The 19,622-nt window shown below is 45.3% G+C and overlaps 1 protein-coding gene across 1 annotated transcript in view; it reads left to right on the top strand.

The window, feature by feature from the left end:
- TMEM59 (transmembrane protein 59) overlaps positions 1-19,622 on the top strand; it is a 144,951-nt gene that overhangs the window by 113,880 nt on the left and 11,449 nt on the right. Inside the window, exon 7 of the mRNA XM_086952517.1 lies at positions 8,133-8,250. Within this exon, the coding sequence (XP_086808643.1) occupies positions 8,133-8,250 (118 nt within the window). The remainder of the gene's footprint in view (positions 1-8,132; positions 8,251-19,622) is intronic.

Raw genomic sequence — 19,622 nt, 5'->3', positions numbered from 1 at the left:
TTCGGTAAATACCGAATCGGTAATTCCCAATCATTCCTATGGGCCTCCAGGCCTATAGGAATGAATGGGAATTACTGATTCGGTAAATACAGAATCGGTATTTACTGATTCGATAAATACCGAATCGGTAATACCGAATCCTATGGATTCGGTAAAATTTAAGAATAATTAACTACATCCCATTTACCGATTCTGAAATACCGAATCGGTAAAATTTGGTATTTTAGAATCAGTAAAATAGGACCTAAAGTGTCATAATTCAAGAAAACAGAGGTGGACCTATCGAAGGAGATGTGAATACTCAAATATTTAATTTGAGTGACCTATATGGCATTGGGAATTGAAAGGCTTATGTTTGTCAGAATTTTGTTCTAATGTGTATTCAACTTGCACCCCGAGACAGACCCAAATATTAACAAGCATTTGCAATGCAATAGTTCCTGCCTTTGGGACCTTATATGTATTTAGCTATGCAGCACATTAGCCTGGATGCTGAAACATCTACTCTTCTTTAACATGGAGAGAAAGTAAGCACCAAACTGCGTGACACACCAGGTATGGGAACTCATGGAGGGAAATCTTGCCTCTCAGAGGAAACAGTTTAGTCCAAAGCTCTGTTTATAACATAAAATGTGGGCCTTTGGTGGGCATATCACTGAAAATACAAGATTTGGAAAAATTATTATTGTCTACCGGTGCTCATGGAAGACTATTTCTATAGACTGGAATCTAGAGAATGCTAAAGTGAATCTGGTATTTTAGTGACCTCTGCTGGTCGTTTCCTAGCAAGAAAGTTAAACTGAGGCAGTTGCCAGAAAAATTAAAAAAAAGAAAGTCAATCAGCAGAAAGCAATTCTGGTATTTTACTCACCTCTACTGGTCGTTTTCTATCAAGACCGTTAAATAGAGGCAGTTGAACAGACAAAAATGTCCCGAAGCGGAAGCAGACAAGTCCTAGGGCTGCTCTCCAGAGCCCACAAAGGACATACACATACAAGTATATACAAGAGGTCTTGAATGCTCGACCTAAAAATGTTCTTCCAGTTGCCGGTAGAGCATTCATCGGCGATGACGTTAGTATTGCGATATCATCAGCATTGCGATATCATCAGCCTACGCCAACAACTTGGCATCTGAAGGAAACCGGTTAGTATTAGATTCCTTACCTTAGAATATCCCCAGGCGTCAGACTGGATCCGGAAATTTTTGCGTAGCAGTACACTTGTGCGCCGGCAGGCGTCGGCCGCGACTCTCCGTCGTCGTGGGCGCTGTGATGCCCAAACCCTTGCGGAGGGTCTAGATGCAGCACGTTATTCCATCCGGTGTGGGCTGGATACCACCGACTCACTGGGTAGGGCGATGGCAAAGACGGTGGCGATTCGTCGCCACGCCTGGTTGAGGTCCACCAACTTTTCGGCCGATGTCCAGAATACACTCATGGACATGCCGTTTGATGGCCGTCGCCTTTTTGGCAACAAGGCAGACCATGCGCTTGAGCGCTTTAAGGACTCCAGGGCTACGGCCAAGTCCTTAGGCCTCTCGGCCCGCACCAGCAAACTGGTACCTTTCGCTCCTTTCGTGGCCAAGGAATGGGCGCCTGCACACGTGCTGCCAGCCACACACCGCAGACTAATTTTCAACGCGGTGGCGGCCGTGGAGGCGGTTGGGGACAACGGCGAGGCCAGTCCACACCTGCCCCTGCAGCATCCGCCTCAAAACCCTCCTAGTCCGTGCTTTCAGGCCCATGTGACGCCAGTGGGGGGCAGGGTTCGCCATCACCTCCTCCACTAGCGCACCGTCACATCGGACAGGTGGGTGCTGCAAATCGTCCGAAGGGGCTACTCCCTCCCCTTCGAGGCGACCCCTCCAGCCATGCCACCGCAATTCCACCGCGTGTCGATGGATCACTTGCGACTTCTACTGGAGGAAGTTACGGCCCTCTTGGCCAAGGGGGCCATCGAGCGCGTTCCTGGGCCAGAAGTAGGGTGTGGTTGCTTTGTTAACGAAAATAGAACTAGGATTGAATTACATCCCTGAACTGAAGTCCAAGGATTTAAAGCAAACTAGAACACTTGCGACTTTTGAGACTATTATTAATAATTTACTACTTTATTTGTGCTCGGAGAGAACTTGTATTGATACATTTGTTCTCTTCTCTTAAGGGATTGTTCGGGTGGAACTGGCAGCCAACCCTTCCTCACCTAGTGGCACCAACTTTACTTAGCTTGAATTACTTCCCAGTACTGCTTGCTGAGCACCCATTGTTTGTTTCTACACCTGGTTGCCAATTGATTGTTTTCAACTAATAAAAACAACACCCAGTGATGCCAGAGCAAGGACCAACTTGAGCCATAAGCTTGCCAGCTTAATTTGGTTCAAATATACATCTTACAGCATACCAGAAATAGTAAGACCAATTTTCCCTCTTTACCCCACTAGGTCACACAATGCCTGGGATCAATTTGGCCTAGAAATTGCAGCAAATGAAAATCATTGATGATCAACTAGCCTAAGGACCCCCACTGGTTCGGCGGTTCATTTGCTTTGTTCCGATCCTGGCAATAAATTGTTTGTCCATCATTACATGGGTTTACAGATACCCGTAGAGCAACAGTGGAACCCAGTCTTTGGAAGGATTCAATTGTCTCTCGAAGTCGCCACCTGCGCTCAACTGTCTGATCTCACAAAGAACTTCACCTCACAAGCTTTGACAGGCTTTGCGGGTGCACTGACCAAAATATTAGTTGTCTCAGGACAAAGTTACCCACATTAATCCATATGGCACATGAATACTGTGCAATTCTGCCTTTAAATTGCTTGCGGAAAGGAAACCTAGGAGCCTGCTGGATCTGGCAGTGAATTTCCCAGTCGCTAAGCTGGGAAATACTTATCTGAATGGGTGAACATTGTAGCCTTTTGGGGTTAACTCCTTTAGTTCCCTCAAGAATCCCTTTGACTTTGAGGTTATTCCTCTGGATATGATTTTCCAATTTTTCCATTTTCTGTGACATGTCCCGGATTCTCCTGTTATGCTGGGCTACTTGGGAGTAGCTTGAACTGATTCAGTGAAAATGGCATGCTGGGATTCAATACTGATCAGTCAACCATGCAGAATGTCCATATTTTTCGACTTTTTCCTTAACACCACTTGCATTTTCAAGTGGTACGTCTTGAGAGCCGACAAGTCTTTTTTTTTTTCACTCCTCTTTTTTGAGTTGAAGCAGATTAAAAATTGATGATGGATCGTGGGAAGCTGTTCTATTAGATGCTTAATCCATCCCACCCACACTAGGTATACCAGACATTTGACCCAATAGCCCAGTTTTAGAGGCTGGAGAAGAATCTAAAGGTTGTGCCACCCGAGGAGGACTGTCACTCTTGATTAAAATTCCCTGAGACCTGGTCGCTGGTTTAATCGAATTTGTGGGGGTCAGTTTGACTCCCTCTGGGTTCCAAAGGTGCTCCACCTCACCAATCTTGTTGATCTCCCCCAAAGTACTCCCAGGTGTAAGATGGTTGATGGGGTCTCTACTTCCTCCTCCCCCATCTGAGTCGTGCTCTTCGTCCGGATCGAAGGTAACCGGGGCTCTGTGAATCCTCTTCTCATGCGAATCCCCATCTCTTTACGCATGACTACTCTTGCCAGCGTCAGTTGTGTCCAACTCCCTTTGCTGGGAGATGTCCCTTCTCAAGGGACCAGCCTCAAAGGGGCGCCTATGGAAGTCTGCAACATGTCACAGGAATTAATGCGAGTGGTGGTACTGGGATCTGTCCTTTCCGTACATCCTTGTGCAAGCACATCAGATGTACATGTTAGGAGGAACCCAGAAGGAGAGTAGACAAGCTCTGGGTTTAAAGACAAAAAATAAAAGCTGCCTTTGTTTTTTGGCTAGAGATTAGGGACGGGTTAGTGAGTGAAATTGCAGGAAACCCCACCTGGGGACCTATCTGAGGTAAAATTGATATCTGTGTCCATTCCTGAAGGGCCGGCACCAGCCCTTTCCCCAATCTCCATCAGTACAAGCTGAATCCGTCAAACTAGTCTTTGTTCCACCAGCAAACAACTTAGTTTTAGCAGCCATGATCTCAGGATCTCCGAGCGCAATACGTTCAGTAGGCTCTGTGTGCACTTTGGGCTCTTCGGTCTCCTGTATCCCATTCCAGGACCTAGTCGTCCCATTGGGCCCCCTCAACATTTTAAAAGTTGGGAGAGTTTGCGTAGTTCCGGGCTCTCGGGCTTCCGGGACAAGTTGCATTTGTTGTGGAGCTGCCCCGCCTGTTGTATGAGTGCCACAATCCCCCCACCCCCCATCCCTGTCCCCTCCCCCCCCCTCCCCCACACACACACACCCTCCAAATCTGCTGGGCCGCTGGTCGCATATGGCTGAACCTGATGAGGAGCTGCGTCCAACAGATCTTGGCAGCCATGAATCTGAGTCCCAGGTAAGGCAAAATAGTGAAATACAGACATGGTCGTACGACCACAGCGCGAGCCCCGGCAATGCTGATAGCATGTGGCCGGGAACCAGGAGCGGCGTTGCATGTAAAGTGCAGGGCCTGCGAGCTATAAGCTGCGCTGTGAACTGGTGCAGGAAAGGGTGTTGGTTGTTGTTGTTGTTGCGTGCACTCTGACCTCTTTCTTCTGCCAATGCTCCTTCCTCAGCTAAATGTTGCCATAGGGGCCGTAAACTCTATTGTCGTCAAGGTTGCAGCATTCAGAAACTCCTCATAGTATACTGAGGGAGAAGAGCAGAGCGACATCATAGCGACATCCTAGCACCATGTTTGGTTTCCAGTTTTAGCATTTTCTCGATGCTTCCTGCAGGTACATAGACTACTGTTCAAATTTATTAGTCGTTTATTTGTAATTCATGAATTACCGGGCTGTGGGGTCTTGCAATGGATGATGTCATAAAAGGTTTCAGTTGCTAACTCCTCCGATGCCATCAGTTCGAGTTTGGAGATAATCCCAATCCTACCAGAATCAACTAATTACCAACCAAAATTTGGATTACAGTACAGTAGATTACAGTAATACAACAAGGACATAGACTGGAATGTGATTAAACACGTGGGTACCCGTGTGGAAAAACAGGTTCTCTTGGTTATTCTGCATTACATGTGGGAAATCGTAATACCCCACAGAAATGACTGTATTGTACTGTATTCCTGCAACTCCTACATTGAGGGGCAAGTGCATACCACTAATCCTGCTTTTAGTTTCCCTGACGGATTCTTGTTCACCCTCAAAGTACCAGTTATGAAGGCAGAACAAAGATTCTATCTTTTCACACACCACAGATTCTTTCAAATAGAGCAACATTTTGAGCAGCGCAACAGACAGTATTTTTAAGTGATTTGCACAGGGTTGAAAGATGTGTCCCTTCCCACGAGCTATTTTCAAACCAGTAGTAAATTATTCTTCTCTTTCTCAGGAAAATTACCTACAAAAATGGATAACGATTCCAGCAGGGAATTCAGTGTGTAGAATCTCTTCAGCCTGGTAAATGGGCACAACATTTATAAAAAGTGCCAGCCACAGACACAAAATAGGTAAAATTATTTTGTACAATAAGCCCTGGAATGCTAATCTAATTCACCAAACATGGCAGCATTGGTAGATTTGCTGCACAGCTTTCTTGTACATCATGCAGAATGTGTACTTGGCTCCCGTCGAACAGAGAATCCGAGGAATGTAGCAGCAGCACTGATTTTGGTACAGCAGAGACCGGTGAGTCAGGGGACCCTTGGTAACTGAGGTACGGCCTAGGTATGACTGCGCACTTAACTTGAGCGGGAGAAAGGAGAGCTGCTGCATAGTCGCCAGCCCCAGCAAACATATGCTAGGGCCAGCAGCGGGAGAAAAGCAGCACTTACACTTTTTCACAGTGGTTAATGTTGGCTATCAAGGTGAAGGGGGGCGGGGGGAGTAGGCTGTGGTCAGCTACAAGGAGGTGATATACTTTCCAAATAATGGAAGTTGGAGAAATTAAAGCGCACTGAAATATCGAAGTGATAGGAAAGCAAGTCACTTCAATGCTACGTCGAAGTGGGGAGTATCCTGCAGAACTTACGAATCCTAGTCACACCGATCTATCAGAACCCGAATCCTGTTATGCTACAAGAGTGGGCTGAAAACAATAGTGAGTCTTCAAAAATAATGCTGGATATTCTCATGAAATATGCTAAAATTGACAAGAAGTAAGTATTGGAAGATATGGTATTGGAAACATGACAACTTTGCTCCTTAGAATAAGAGTCAATCTCTAGAGTCGTGTGAAACAATAGACGGTTATTTTACTGAGTCAGTTGTGCAGATTACTTTCACCAAGATGCAGAGAAATAGAGAGACGGGCGTTTTCAATAAAAAGGTATTATTTATTGAACAGTCTTTCTTCTCGTGCAAGAGAAATGAATTGCCACAATTACAAGACTAGTTATTATAAAAAGTGCGTACAGTAAAATGAGGATTGCGAAATAATACTGTAAAAGCATTGATATGGTTTCTTAGCCATACAATGGTTAAAATGAATAAAATATATACATTCATATATACATTTAGCTAACGTACTCAACTGGTGCTTCTAACTACGCCTACCCCAGTGTACCTGACCTAAGCCTAATACTTGGGAGGGAGTAAGTGGCAGTTTTAGTTAAGTTGGTTTTGCCAAGGTTTGTCAAGAATTCTCTCTAAGGGTTTAGTCCACACCATAACTCTGGAATAGAATGTTGGAGGTCTTGTATCTCCTTCCAGGACTCGATATCCCAGTCACTCGCAAGAGTAGGCTGGAAACGCCGGAGCTGGATTTTCTCGGCAGGAGAAAAGACAGAGTCTCTCTCAGCGCGTCGAGGAGGAGGAGGGGCAGCGTCCGTGGGCAGCTTGCATCTGCTGGGCTCTGTAAGGGACAGCTGTTCTGCTCCTATGTTCACCACACCATCGCTATCATCGATGTCGTTGAGGCAGCGTAGACATGCTCTGCCTTTGCTAACATAAAAAAAGAAAGGCAATCCCATATGACCTTTGTAAGCACTTATGAAAACTGTTGCACAGGCACGAATATCTTAGCCTCACTTCACGGCACTCTCCCAGTCAAAGTTGTAATGAGGAAGCACAGACTGAAAGGCTGACAGTTGTAATGCATATATTAAGCTCAGTGCAGAAATGCGGAGTCGATGAAAGGGTCTTCATGCGTCATTGCTAATGAAATGGCATGGTCGTTGCTGCTCTTCTGCTAGACTATGATGAATTATAGCTTATCACACATTAGAAGGGATTTGTGCCTGCCATACATGCAAAACTGCCCTGTCCTTGAAATTTAGCAGTCATATTTTACCCAGAGAACTAGTTTTACACCGACCGCTGCACGCAAAGCAGTCTTGAAAGAAGGTACTTGAGAGACCAGTCACTTACATCTACAAACAAAAGTCGAGGCTGCTGTGTGACACGGTTGTTAAAATTTTAAAAAATGCCACACACAATGAGACGGCTACCAGGTCATTCTATAGAGGCACATAGTGCGCTGACAAAAGGGCACATACTTTTGTTTTTATTTACTGATCCAAGAGTGAATGACAAAAAAAGCCTGACAAATGGTGCGTGCACCCGGCACACATGCTTGTGATCACTTTCGCAGCCGCTTTGATGTTCTCAGTGGCCACGCGGCTCACCGAGAACATCAAAGCGGCCGCCAAAGTGCTCCCAATGGCTGCAGGCTGACAAATGGTGCGCGCGCCCGGTGCACATGCACTGTACCCGATCCGCCTGCAGCCTTTGGGAGCACTTTTGAGAGCCCCTTACTTAATATCTCGCAAAAGCATTGCTTACGCGATAGCTTAGGCGAGACCTAAAAAGGGGTTCAGCACAGGGGCAGGAGAAGCCTTTGCAGTTAAGGTGTTCAGAAGGGAAAAAACTGTTTTACAGTGGATCCTCTAACCGAATCACAACTACAATGTGGATATCGCAACAACTATTTTTTAGTAATGATGAAATATATTTTGTGGGAAAATACACCAATAGAAAACCGAACAGGGGCGTCTTTGGTATTTGTTTCTACAGCTGACAACCATTGTAAGTCTCTTTTGTATTAATTTTCCCTTTACTGACTCTAATGACTGTATTTGCTTGCTTTTAGCACTTTTAGGAACTCTGGCTGGATTCTGAGCACCACACTTGTCCTGTCTGTGCTTGTCCTTCTCTGGATTTGCTGTGCTACTGTTGCAACAGCCGTGGACCAATATGTTCCTAATGAGGTATATTTATTATGTTCCTTTGTGTGTTTACGAGATTTTTTCCCCTCTTTGCTTAAGATTGTGTATGTGACTTTCCACTCTTGGATAATGAATTCTTAATTGAATTCCTTGAGTTATTTACATGCATGTTACTTAGAACCCTTATTTAATTTGTTGATCATTTGGATTTCAAATTAATTTGTGCGACAAGTGACTATGGGAAATCATGCAAGCTGTATTGAATGACTAGTTAGTAGGTACAGCTGTGGAGGGTTCCATTACTTTTAGATGCTGGAATTGGGTAGTTTGTACATGGGAGCATTAAACCCATCAAGGTGAAAGCATGGAAATGGAAGATTACTGACTAGACTGGTGGGTGAAATAACCTGAAGTATCCGTCAGTATTTGAATATGCTAGATACATTGCTCAAATTATTGTAGACTATGGAGATTATTGGTTGTTCCTTGTTTTGTTTAACATGCTCTTTTCAGAGTCACTATGCACAATAACAGTTTTCCACTTACTGAATGCACACAGCCACAGATGCAGGCTTGCCTGCCTCTCTCTGTGCTGATACAGCAGATTTATTTTAACACACCCCTTGTTGAGGTGGGGTTATGTCCTGAACCCCCACTATTTCAAAGGGTGAAAACTGCTTATAAAAAGTTTGCCTGTCTGGCAAAGTGAGAGAGAGAGAGACAGAGAGACTAGGAAAGAACAGACTTCTTGTGCTTGAATTGAGTTATCACACATCCTCATTTTGGGAAGCCAAAAAAATAAACCCTGGTGAAATCCTCTGGTTCACAAATGTGTTGCTTGGCCAAGCAAAAAAACAGAAAGAATACTGTTCTGTACTGTGCTTGCAATGTGTGTATTTAATGATACATCATTCAAAGTTAAATGATAAAGGTTCGAAGCTCCTTTTAATAAAAAAGTTACAAATGTAGGAAATAGAAACTAATAAAGAAGCTTACACATTGCCTTAGGAAGCAGACATTTATACACAAGAAAATAGATGGCAGAAATCTTTTAAAAAAAAGGAATACATTCCCTTGTTTGAGGCCGGTTAGAGGTATTACCGTTGCACCTAGACTTTGAGAGCCAATCCAGAGGCCTAAAGGTTGTTCCTGGCTGGGTCTTAACTCCTAGTACCCCAGGCAGGATTAGTCAGTGAAAAGAAGAGGCCTCAAGACTTGGATGGTGCAGGATCTTCGGACACTGTTAATGTCTTACCTTGTGTTTTTTCTCACTTTGTGGTTTTCATTTAGCTCTCCGTAGCCCAACGGATGATATAAAGAAGGAATACACAAACTTGGACTGTGATGTTTGACTAGGCCAGTTTTACTGGCCTGAATTTTGAGCACATCATTCTTAACAAGTTGTGTCTCTTTGATATGGGTGTAATTGATTTCTTTAGGTCTTCTGATGTCTCGTCAAAAATGTAAACCTTTTTTTATCAGTGGCTAAATTACTGCTCAGTTGTACTTGGCCAAAAGTAGCAATATAGCCTAGATAATTTTCAGAACTTCTTCAAGAGTCTGATGAACTATGCCCTCCACGTCCTTTGAGCGATCTTCACACACTGTATGTTTATCTTACCCGAATGTCCTTCATAACGTTTATCTTATCCAAATGTCCTTCTTAACATCCGTAAGGGTAGCAGACGGGAACTCTTCTCTGTATATTTGTCTCCAAAAACACATGACTACCAGGCAGGCAGGTACGGGTTTGATTACCTAGGCTCCAAAAAGTAATTTGCTGCCACTGCAGCAAAGTAGGTACTCTGAGTCATGGTAATGAAATGTGGGAGGTAGTTTCTCTATCAGGAATAACAAGTCTGAGTCAAGTAGTGTCAGGAAAAAGGTAGAGAAAAATCTTATTGTTCTTTAGCAGGGAAAGAGGAAACTCCTTCTGAAGAGGCGTCTAAAATGTATTTAGGCCCATCAAAGTGTTTTACTGAGTCAAGATAGGATCTAATTAAAGACTACTCCTATACCAATCCCGTTCTGTCCATCATGTATCTCCCATCATTTTACACTACAATGTGTTGTCAAAAAAAGTCTGTGATAGTTGGTTTCTGCCCTCCGGATTCCTACTTGCTATTCCCACCCACCAAAGACTTCAGTTGTCTTTCTCTGGCTCAGTTTGCCTGCCTTTGGTAAGTCAGTAGCTCTCCTTATCTTCCATGAAAACAGCTGTTATGAACCCTCTTCTGACAATGATATGAATAAATCCACCAATGCATGAGATGTGAAGGTTTTGGAAAGTTTATTCCAAAATATAACATTAGTCCAGAAATGAAAATGTAATTGCCACCTTTGAAGTTATAAATAATTGGCAATATTATTTCATGAAACTCGGAGTCATTATGCTCTATAGCCTGACGACTGGCGAAAGTCACATTGAGAAAGTGAGAGCATAAGGAAAAACAGCTTTTCCAAACTTTGATATTGCATAACTTAGAATGCCATGGTAGAGATCACCTTTGTGTGGAGAGTTCCTAGTTCTATAAAAAAAAAAAAATGTTTTTCAAAAGCAACATGCACCTTTTTTGAAGTATATATTCAATTTATCCTTAATCTGAAAAAATCAATTTTTAGTATGTCACACGCCTAATTACTACAATAATGACTTATTTACTACATTTTATTACCGTAAAGCAATTTCCTTTCCATCCTAAATTTCACGATACTGTCAAACCTCTTTTAAAAAATAATCCATATGATATACTGTGATGGTAGGCTCTATATTTGAGTGTTAATCTATATTCTTGGGTTCTTGGGATAATTGACCTTATTGGATAGAAGCTCATATTCAGCACAGCTATTGATGAGGTATTGGAAGTAACACTCTCCCTTCTATTTGAATCGTGTTACTATCCTTTAAGTAGAAGTGGTGATGCCCAGTCCATACACAGTTTACTAATTGTTATTACTTATCTCACGTTGAGCTTCATTTGGCCTAAATAAATACAGCAGCTGCACCACAATAGAAAGGGAATCAATTTTAAAAGCAGTCTATTTCGTTGGAGGCCTGTTCGGCAAGCTTCTAACCTCAAGAGAGGCCAGCCAATATTTAAGTGTTTAAATAGTGAAAATTTGGTGTTTACATCATTGACAGATCGGTTCTTACAGAGGGCATCAACTTTGTACTTGAGCTAGGGCAAACCTCCCCCTCTGCTGCTGTCTGCTCGCATGTTTTTGACAAGGGTCTGAAAGAAACCAACACCCCTCTCATAACAGTGGACAAGCAGAGAGTAAAGACGCATGCTTGTTAGACATACGACTTGAATTGGACATGCATTGATTACAACTGAATGTTCATTTTGGGGGCTGGCCCCTGATCGGATGCAGGGACACACCCACAACACTTGGGTGGCCCCTCTTATGTATGTACTTGTATAGCGCAAACTAGCAACTGAGTGCTACACTATCTGCGTGAGCTGGGTGCACCAACAGGAATTTTCCTTGATTAATGCACATGGAACACATTATAGATTAGGATATTTTTTTACTTGTTACTCTACAAATTAATATTTTGCACTGCTGATGAAAAATAATTTTCAAATTGCTTTCTACTGTAACTGATAAAAATTGCAGTGCTTCCTCAATTAACCTCCAACAGCCCAAAGTGAAAGGGACACAGTGAATACTGATATCCACTCTTTGAAAAAAATTACTAAAGCATAACATTTTTGGATAAAGTTGATGGAATGTCTTAAATGCCAGCTGTATGTAAGACAACGCATCAAACAGTTTTGGATGTAAATTGAAGGTAATGGGCGTGAGAAATATAGCATGCTAATTAGGATTCGATCGTGCTTCTGTTACATTGGACTGGTTATCGGCCTTCTATAGCCCACAACATGCAGCTGTTAAAGACCGCTGGAGAGTACTGGCAATGGTACTTCTGTCTTGGAATCTGAGATTCAAATATGGACATCAATCCGATCAACAACAAAAAAAATCATGAACTCATGTTCATATATGACTGTAGGAGCTTTTTCTGCTTTATGCAAGACCACCCCTTAATCATAGTCCTCCTCTTTCAATGGGTTCAAAGTACCAAACCGCATGTCCCCAATTAAAATGTTCTTTCACTGCCCCTTAGTTACACGTCAATAACAGTAATGCAAAAAGATTCAGAGCAGTGAATTAACGCAAAGTCAAACTGACGCTGTAGAGTAAGCCACTTAGAAACTCAGAGGCACCCTCCTCTACCGGCCCCCGGGACCCCGTGCACAATTCAATGACGACATCGCTGACTTTATCACCCCACACGCCCTCCCCTCCGAGGACTACATCCTATTGGGAGACCTCAATTTTCACCTGGAAAAGAGCAATGACAACAGCGCCACCACCCTTCTGGACAACCTCGCCAACCTCGGACTCAAACAACTTGTCACTTCCCCCACCCACATTGCAGGTCACACACTCGACCCTATCTTCACCTCCAGCAAACATGTCTCTTTCAGCCACACCACAGCTCTTCATTGGACGGACCACAGCTGCGTTCACTTTATCTACAATAAGACCACAATCCACAACCACCCTCAACCCACCCTGCGTAGAAACTGGAACAAACTCACCATCGACCAGATCTCCTCATCGCTCCTTCAAAACCCTCCTGTCCACTCTTCAAACCCCGACCAAGCAGCCATTAACTTCACTCAATGGCTATCCAACAGCGCCGACATCCTAGCACCATTGAAAAAACGTCAAATCAAGCTAGGCAGCAAAAACGCCTCCTGGTTCAACGATGATCTTAAGAAATCCAAGAAACTCTGTCGCTCCCTCGAGAAGGCCTGGAAAAAAGACCCAAACACCAGCACCAAGGACGCCTTCAAAAACGCCACCCGCATACACCACCAACTTATCCGGTCTGCCAAGAAAGCCGCTTTCAAAGACCGACTAGATAACAACGCCCACAACAGCAAGGAATTATTGAACATCGTCAAAGAATTTACCAACCCATCAGCCAACTCCAACGACATCACCCCCTCCCAAGCCCTATGCGACTCACTAGCTTCCTTCTTCCACAACAAAATCGCAGACATTCACAACAGCTTCGACAACCGACCCGGAGACCAACCCACTCAACCTACTGCAGGACCTTCACCCCCCTTGAACATCCTTAACAACTGGAACCCAATCTCAACTGAGGACACCATCCGCCTGATGAACTCCATCCACTCAGGATCCCCAACTGACCATGCCCTCACCACATCTTCAACAAAGCAGACTCCATCATAGCACCACACCTCCGAGACGTCATCAACTGCTCCTTCAACTCCGCCACCTTCCCGGAAAGCTGGAAACACGCAGAACTCAGCGCCCTTCTGAAAAAACCCACAGCTGACCCCACCGAACTCAAAAACTACCGCCCCATCTCGCTTCTTCCTTTCCCGGCCAAAGTCATCGAGAAAGCTGTCAACAACCAGCTCGCCACCTTCCTCGAAACCAACAAATCCCTCGACCCCTCACAGTCCGGATTCCGAGCCAAACACAGCACTGAGACCGCACTCATCGCAGCAACAGACGACATCCGAACTCTATTGGACAATGGAGACAGTCGCTCTCATCCTCCTCGACCTCTCCGCAGCCTTCGACACAGTCTGTCATAGCACCCTATTACAGCGCCTCAGAAACATCGGAATCCAAGGAAAAGCACTGGAATGGATCACCTCGTTCCTTACCGGAAGAACTCGGAGAGTCCGGCTCCCTCCATTCAAGTCAGAGGCCTCTGAAGTCATCTGCGGCGTGCCACAAGGATCCTCACTCAGCCCCACCCTCTTCAACGTATACATGAGCCCCCTCGCAGCCATCGCACGCCAACACAACCTCAACATCATCTTCTACGCTGACGACACTCAACTGATCCTCTCACTCACCAAAGACCCTAACACCGCCAAAAACAACTTACACGAAGGAATGACAGAAGTATCCGAGTGGATGAAGCACAGCCGTCTGAAACTTAACTCAGACAAAACAGAAGTCCTCATCTTAGGCACCTCCCCCTCCGCCTGGGATGACTCTTGGTGGCCAGAGGCCCTTGGAAAAGCACCCATCCCGACGGACCACGCACGGAACCTGGGCGTCATTTTGGACTCCTCACTCTCGATGACCAGACAAGGCAACGCCGACTCATCATCTCGCTTCAACATTCTTCGCATGCTCAAAAAGACATTTCGCTGGATTCCCACCGAAACTAGAAAAACGGTCACTCACGCTCTGGTCACGAGCCGCCTGGACTAGAGAAACACCCTATACGCCGGTACCTCCGCAAAACTCCAGAAAAAACTCCAACGCATCCAGAACGCTTCAGCCAGGCTCATACTAGACATCCCGCGTAAAGAACACATCTCTGGTCACCTGAAAAACCTCCACTGGCTCCCCGTAAATAAGAGGATTACTTTCCGCCTCTTAACCCACGCACACAAAGCACTTTACGAACTTGGACCCGAATGCCTCAACACACGACTGTCCTTCTACACCCCCTCCCATCAGCTACGATCCTCCAACCAAGCCCTTGCCACTGTACCTCGCATCAACAAAGCCACCATGGGAGGTAGATCCTTCTCCTACCTGGCAGCTAAAACCTGGAACTCTCTTCCCACTCACCTACGCCTTACTCAGAACCACCTAGCATTCAGAAAACAACTTAAAACTTGGATATTCGACAAGTAACCCCCCCCCCCCCCACCCCCACCCCCCTCCCCCTTTCCTCAAGCGCCTTGGCCCCCTCTGGGTATGTAGCGCGCTATATAAATCCTGACTTGACTTGACTTGACTTGTATGGCTATGAGGAAAAGACATGCACTTATTGTCTTGTTCCTTTGTTTGGACTTCAAATGCCAACAGTTATGATATAGTTGTTTGTACATATCTTATTTCTTTATATAAAAACAACAGTAATGAAATACAAAGTACTCCACTCCAACATAAATACTACACAAAATACAGTTTAAGCAATGCCTAAAATAACCTGTCTCCACATATTCATCCAACAAAAAATGGATTAACCCACCAACCTCTAACAGTTCATCCCAGATTCATTTCATAGATGAAAGCACTCCAACCGCCATCACAGTTGAGCAGATAAAAGAAGCATACCACACGCAAGATTAAGATAGTTAAAATAGACATAAACTCAAAAATGGACCCCAAATCTTGTTGTATACCTGTATTTCAACTTGAACCTTATAAATCTGGCATTTATATGTAGCTAACCGGTAAAGTTCAGCTATCTGTTTTTGATGTGTGGGCACCTGTGCTGTATGCCAATGCTGTATTATGCAGATCTTGGCCACCATAAGGGCCGGCGACATCCATCTTCGCCAATGAGAAGTCGCACTATCTAAAGCAACAAAATCATATAACAAGGGCAGCTTGTCCGGCACTTCGAAACGAATAAAACAAATATAGCGTTGCATCTTCCATACATAACAATATATATCCAATACTGGGCATTACCAAAGTATGTGATATAAATCACATGCAACGTCTGGACACCTCCAACAGGCCACAGTTTGAACCAGACGATCCTTCTTATTTGAAAGGAGACCAATACCAGTTATGAAGGATTTGGAAGTAGGGGTACTTTAACCATACTTTTCTGAGCAAGCCATCATGATACTCTAGGATTTCTTTCCAGTCACCATCTGAGTACTCAAAACCCAGCCGCTCCTGTCAATAGGATTTAGCTACAAAGCAAGTTTCATGTGAGTAGAGATTATGATCTTTTCTGCTTCAAAAAGTATGAGCGTTCGAGGCATGTGGGCTGCTGAATTCATATCTGTGCATAGATCGCCACCTAGTGTTGGGTCCGGATGATTGCACTTTGTTGTCCTGGAAGAGTCTTCGAAGTACCACGAGATAGGTGACTCCTCCCCTGGACTACAGTGCGAATGGGCATCTTCTCCATCCTCAGATTGTTTTTTTCCGCCATTGGGTTCAGATGCTAACTCCTATACTCCAACTTCGGAATCGAAAACAAAACTTTTCTAAAGGCCTTCGACTTCGACGGTATTGTTCTCGTTCGGTACCTCTCTACTCGATCCAGCCTTCCATCTCGAATCGGTCGTCGACGCGGGCCGTTGGGCCTTTTCGATGCCACGTGAGCCGACCGTCGGAGGAAAGAAGCCCGTTTAAAAGGTGCCCACAATGCCACTCCAAGTTCCCACATACTGATAAACACTCAGTCTGCTACAAGTGCCTTTCCCCAGACCATAGGGAAGAAACCAGCCTAGCCTGCGGCCAGTTTCGATAGAAGAAAACTATACGAAACCTATGGGCCGCTAGGCAAGAAATGCAGCGTCAGGCACCGGAACCGGACAACATCTTCAATGATGACCAGGATCTACGGGAAGCTCCAGACTCGGACCTAGAAATCGTCACCGTCGAGGACTACACTAACTCCGATGACGAGATCCCACCGGGGCAAATCGGGAGTACCCTGCCCCCGACACCAATTAGCCTGTTACCAAAGGCTCCGGTCGAGGCATCGCCAAAAGGCCTTAGCCAAGATCATAAAGTTTCGCCAGCCCCGCCATCCGGCTCGGCTCTGAAATCGAAACCGAAACCTTCAGAGACCTCAGGGCCCAGTACCATCGTCCCGAAGAAGGTTTCAGAGCCAAAGAAGGTCGTCGACCCGAAGGGCGTCGATCCAAAAAAAGCCGTACAGCCAAAGAGTGTCGAGCCAAAGAAGACTGTCGTCCCCAAAAAGGCCGTTCAGCCAAAAACTGTCGACCCCAAAAAAGTAGTCGAACCGAACAAAGGCACACAGCCGAAGGGCGCTGAACAAAGCAGGTCGCCGAACGAACAAGCCTACTGTTCCGGAATCCGTCGACCCGGCAAAGGGTGCCGTACCGAAGCCCGTAGCAAGGCCGGAAAACCCTGTCGACCCAAAAATACCTCCTGCTCCAAAGACACCAGTCGATCCAAAAAAGAACATCGACTCGGAAAAGGACACTCATCCAAAGAAGCCTACGGAGCACAAAAAACGTGTCGAACTGAAAGTTCCGGTCCACCTGAAGACACTAGTTGACCCGAAAAAAGGTCCTGAGCCGAAAAAATCCAACGAAACACCAAAAGTCGTCGAAAAACCAGGTGTTACTGACCCAAAGAAGTCTAACACTCAACCCAGGACTGTAGAGGAAGAACTATTCCACCCAGATCCATCTGACGACCAGGCAAAGATATATATTAATCCAGAGACTGGTAAAGTTACCATCCTGCATAGGAAAAAGAGGCCTTTAGACTTTAAACCTCATTCCCCTATTCCATTGAAGAAAAAGAACTTTGGGACTCCTCCCACTAGACCCTTCATCCCTTTTCAACCTATCATTTCTACTACACCTTTTGCTCCTTACTCTCCTTCTCCCCACGGGGACAATGAGGGGAACACAGGGGATGAGCCACAGCCTCTATATGATTTCCCACAGGATCCTGAACCACAAGAGGAACCTTGGGATGAGCCAACAGACCCTCACAACACCCATCCCATCCCTGATGTACCCACTATCCTACTAAGACGTCACCTACTGATGACATCGTAGTCTTCAATCAACTCAGACAGGGCAGCACAATTCCAAAATATGGACATGCATAATGACCCTGTGGAGGAAGACTGCTTATTTGACACATTCCCTACTGCAGAAAAAAGTGTCAGAACCCTTCCCATGTTAAAGGGAGTTCTAAAACACGCACCTGACCTATTTAAGGATACAGCCAGGGCACGGGTAAACAATCCCAGAATAGAAAAAAGTGTAGGGCAGCACCTACAGACCCTACTTACATCAAAGCGCAGTTGCCACTAGACTCACTGGTAGTGGCTTGCGCACGTAAAAGAGCCAACTCCCAGACAACAGGGGAAGCACCTCCCCCTGACAGAGTCAAAAATACTGGAGGCATCAGGCAAAAGGGTAGCAGCACAAGCCTCCAACTCATGAAGGATTGCTAATACACAAGCCCTACTGGCTCGTTACGACAGGGCGCACTATGATCAGCTCGAAAGCCTAATGCAACACCTACCTGAGCCTTTTAAAGCACAAGCTGATGATCTCATTTAGGAGGGAAAATTCATATCAAACGCCTCCATCAAATGTGCGCTTGACACCGCAGCTAGTCAATTAACACTAGCGTCTTACTACGCGGACATGCTTGGCTGCGTATTTCCGGTTTTAAGAATGAGGTGCAGTCCACCATTATTAACCAACCTGTCACTCAGGACTTTCTATTTGGCCCTGCTGTCGACACCATTTTGGATAAAATGAAAAAAGACACAGAAACCGCAAAATCAATGGGTGCATTGCAATTTCTGCAACATAGGGGCTCCTTTCGACGCTCCTCATACAGAGCAAATACACGAGGAAATACCTCGCAAACATCTGCCTCATACAAAAGTAACACACAAGGTTCCTTCAACAAGAACACAACCAGAGGAGGTTACAGAGGTAACAATAATAAGGGAAGAGGACGTGGAGGCAATAACACCAGAGCCTCCACTGTCACAAAACAGTGACTTCATTACGCTACCTCCAGACCACTTAACAGCGGTTCTAGGCAGACTACAACAGTTCTTACCTGTCTGGCACGCAATTACCACGGACAGGTGGGTGAGAGAAATTATCCAGTCTGGTTATTGCCTAGAACTGCCTTCTACACCACCAAACATACCACCCAGACATCGTCCTATGTCCACGGAACACATCACCCTGCTACAACAAGAGGTGAAATGCATGCTGGAAAAGGGGGCCATAGAGCAAGTACCTTTCCACCAACAAGGGAGAGGAGTATACTCCCTATACTTCCTTATTCCAAAGAAAGACGGTTCCCTCAGACCAATATTGGACCTCGGACCCCTAAATCAATATATACTATCGGAGCACTTCCATATGATCACACTACAGCAAGCGTTCCTGTTGCTACAACAAGGAGATTTCCTAGCAACACTGGGCCTCAAAGATGCGTATTTTCACATACCGGTCATCGGCTGGATGGGAAATGGCAGGAGGCGAGTCTTAGTAGGATTCAAACTGGGTTTTATTGAGCTGAACAATCTGTCAGTACAAGTTTTCCTGATATGGAGTAGTCGAGGTGACCGGCTTCTTTCACGCCGACTCTTGCTTATCACTCCCTCCTCTCTACGCCGGGTCGGGCTCCGCCTTCCTCTCTCCTCGGTATCCATCTTGGCCCAGGCTCCACCGAAGGGGATGACAAAACAGAGGGAGTATCAGTACAGGTGACGAAACCACAGTAAGTGTTAGGTCAGGGGGTGAGGGTTCACACAGTGCTCGGGAGGGTACTAGGACAGTGAGGGTAGTGTATCAGGGGTTTACTCTAGGGTTAGGGGACTCCCCTTCTCTTGTACCGCACCCACCCTGCTACCCGGT

The sequence above is a fragment of the Lissotriton vulgaris genome, chromosome 1_1 (genome assembly GCF_964263255.1).
Source record: "Lissotriton vulgaris chromosome 1_1, aLisVul1.2, whole genome shotgun sequence".
NCBI lineage: Eukaryota > Metazoa > Chordata > Amphibia > Caudata > Salamandridae > Lissotriton > Lissotriton vulgaris.
This window is presented reverse-complemented; position numbering and strand designations above follow the sequence as displayed.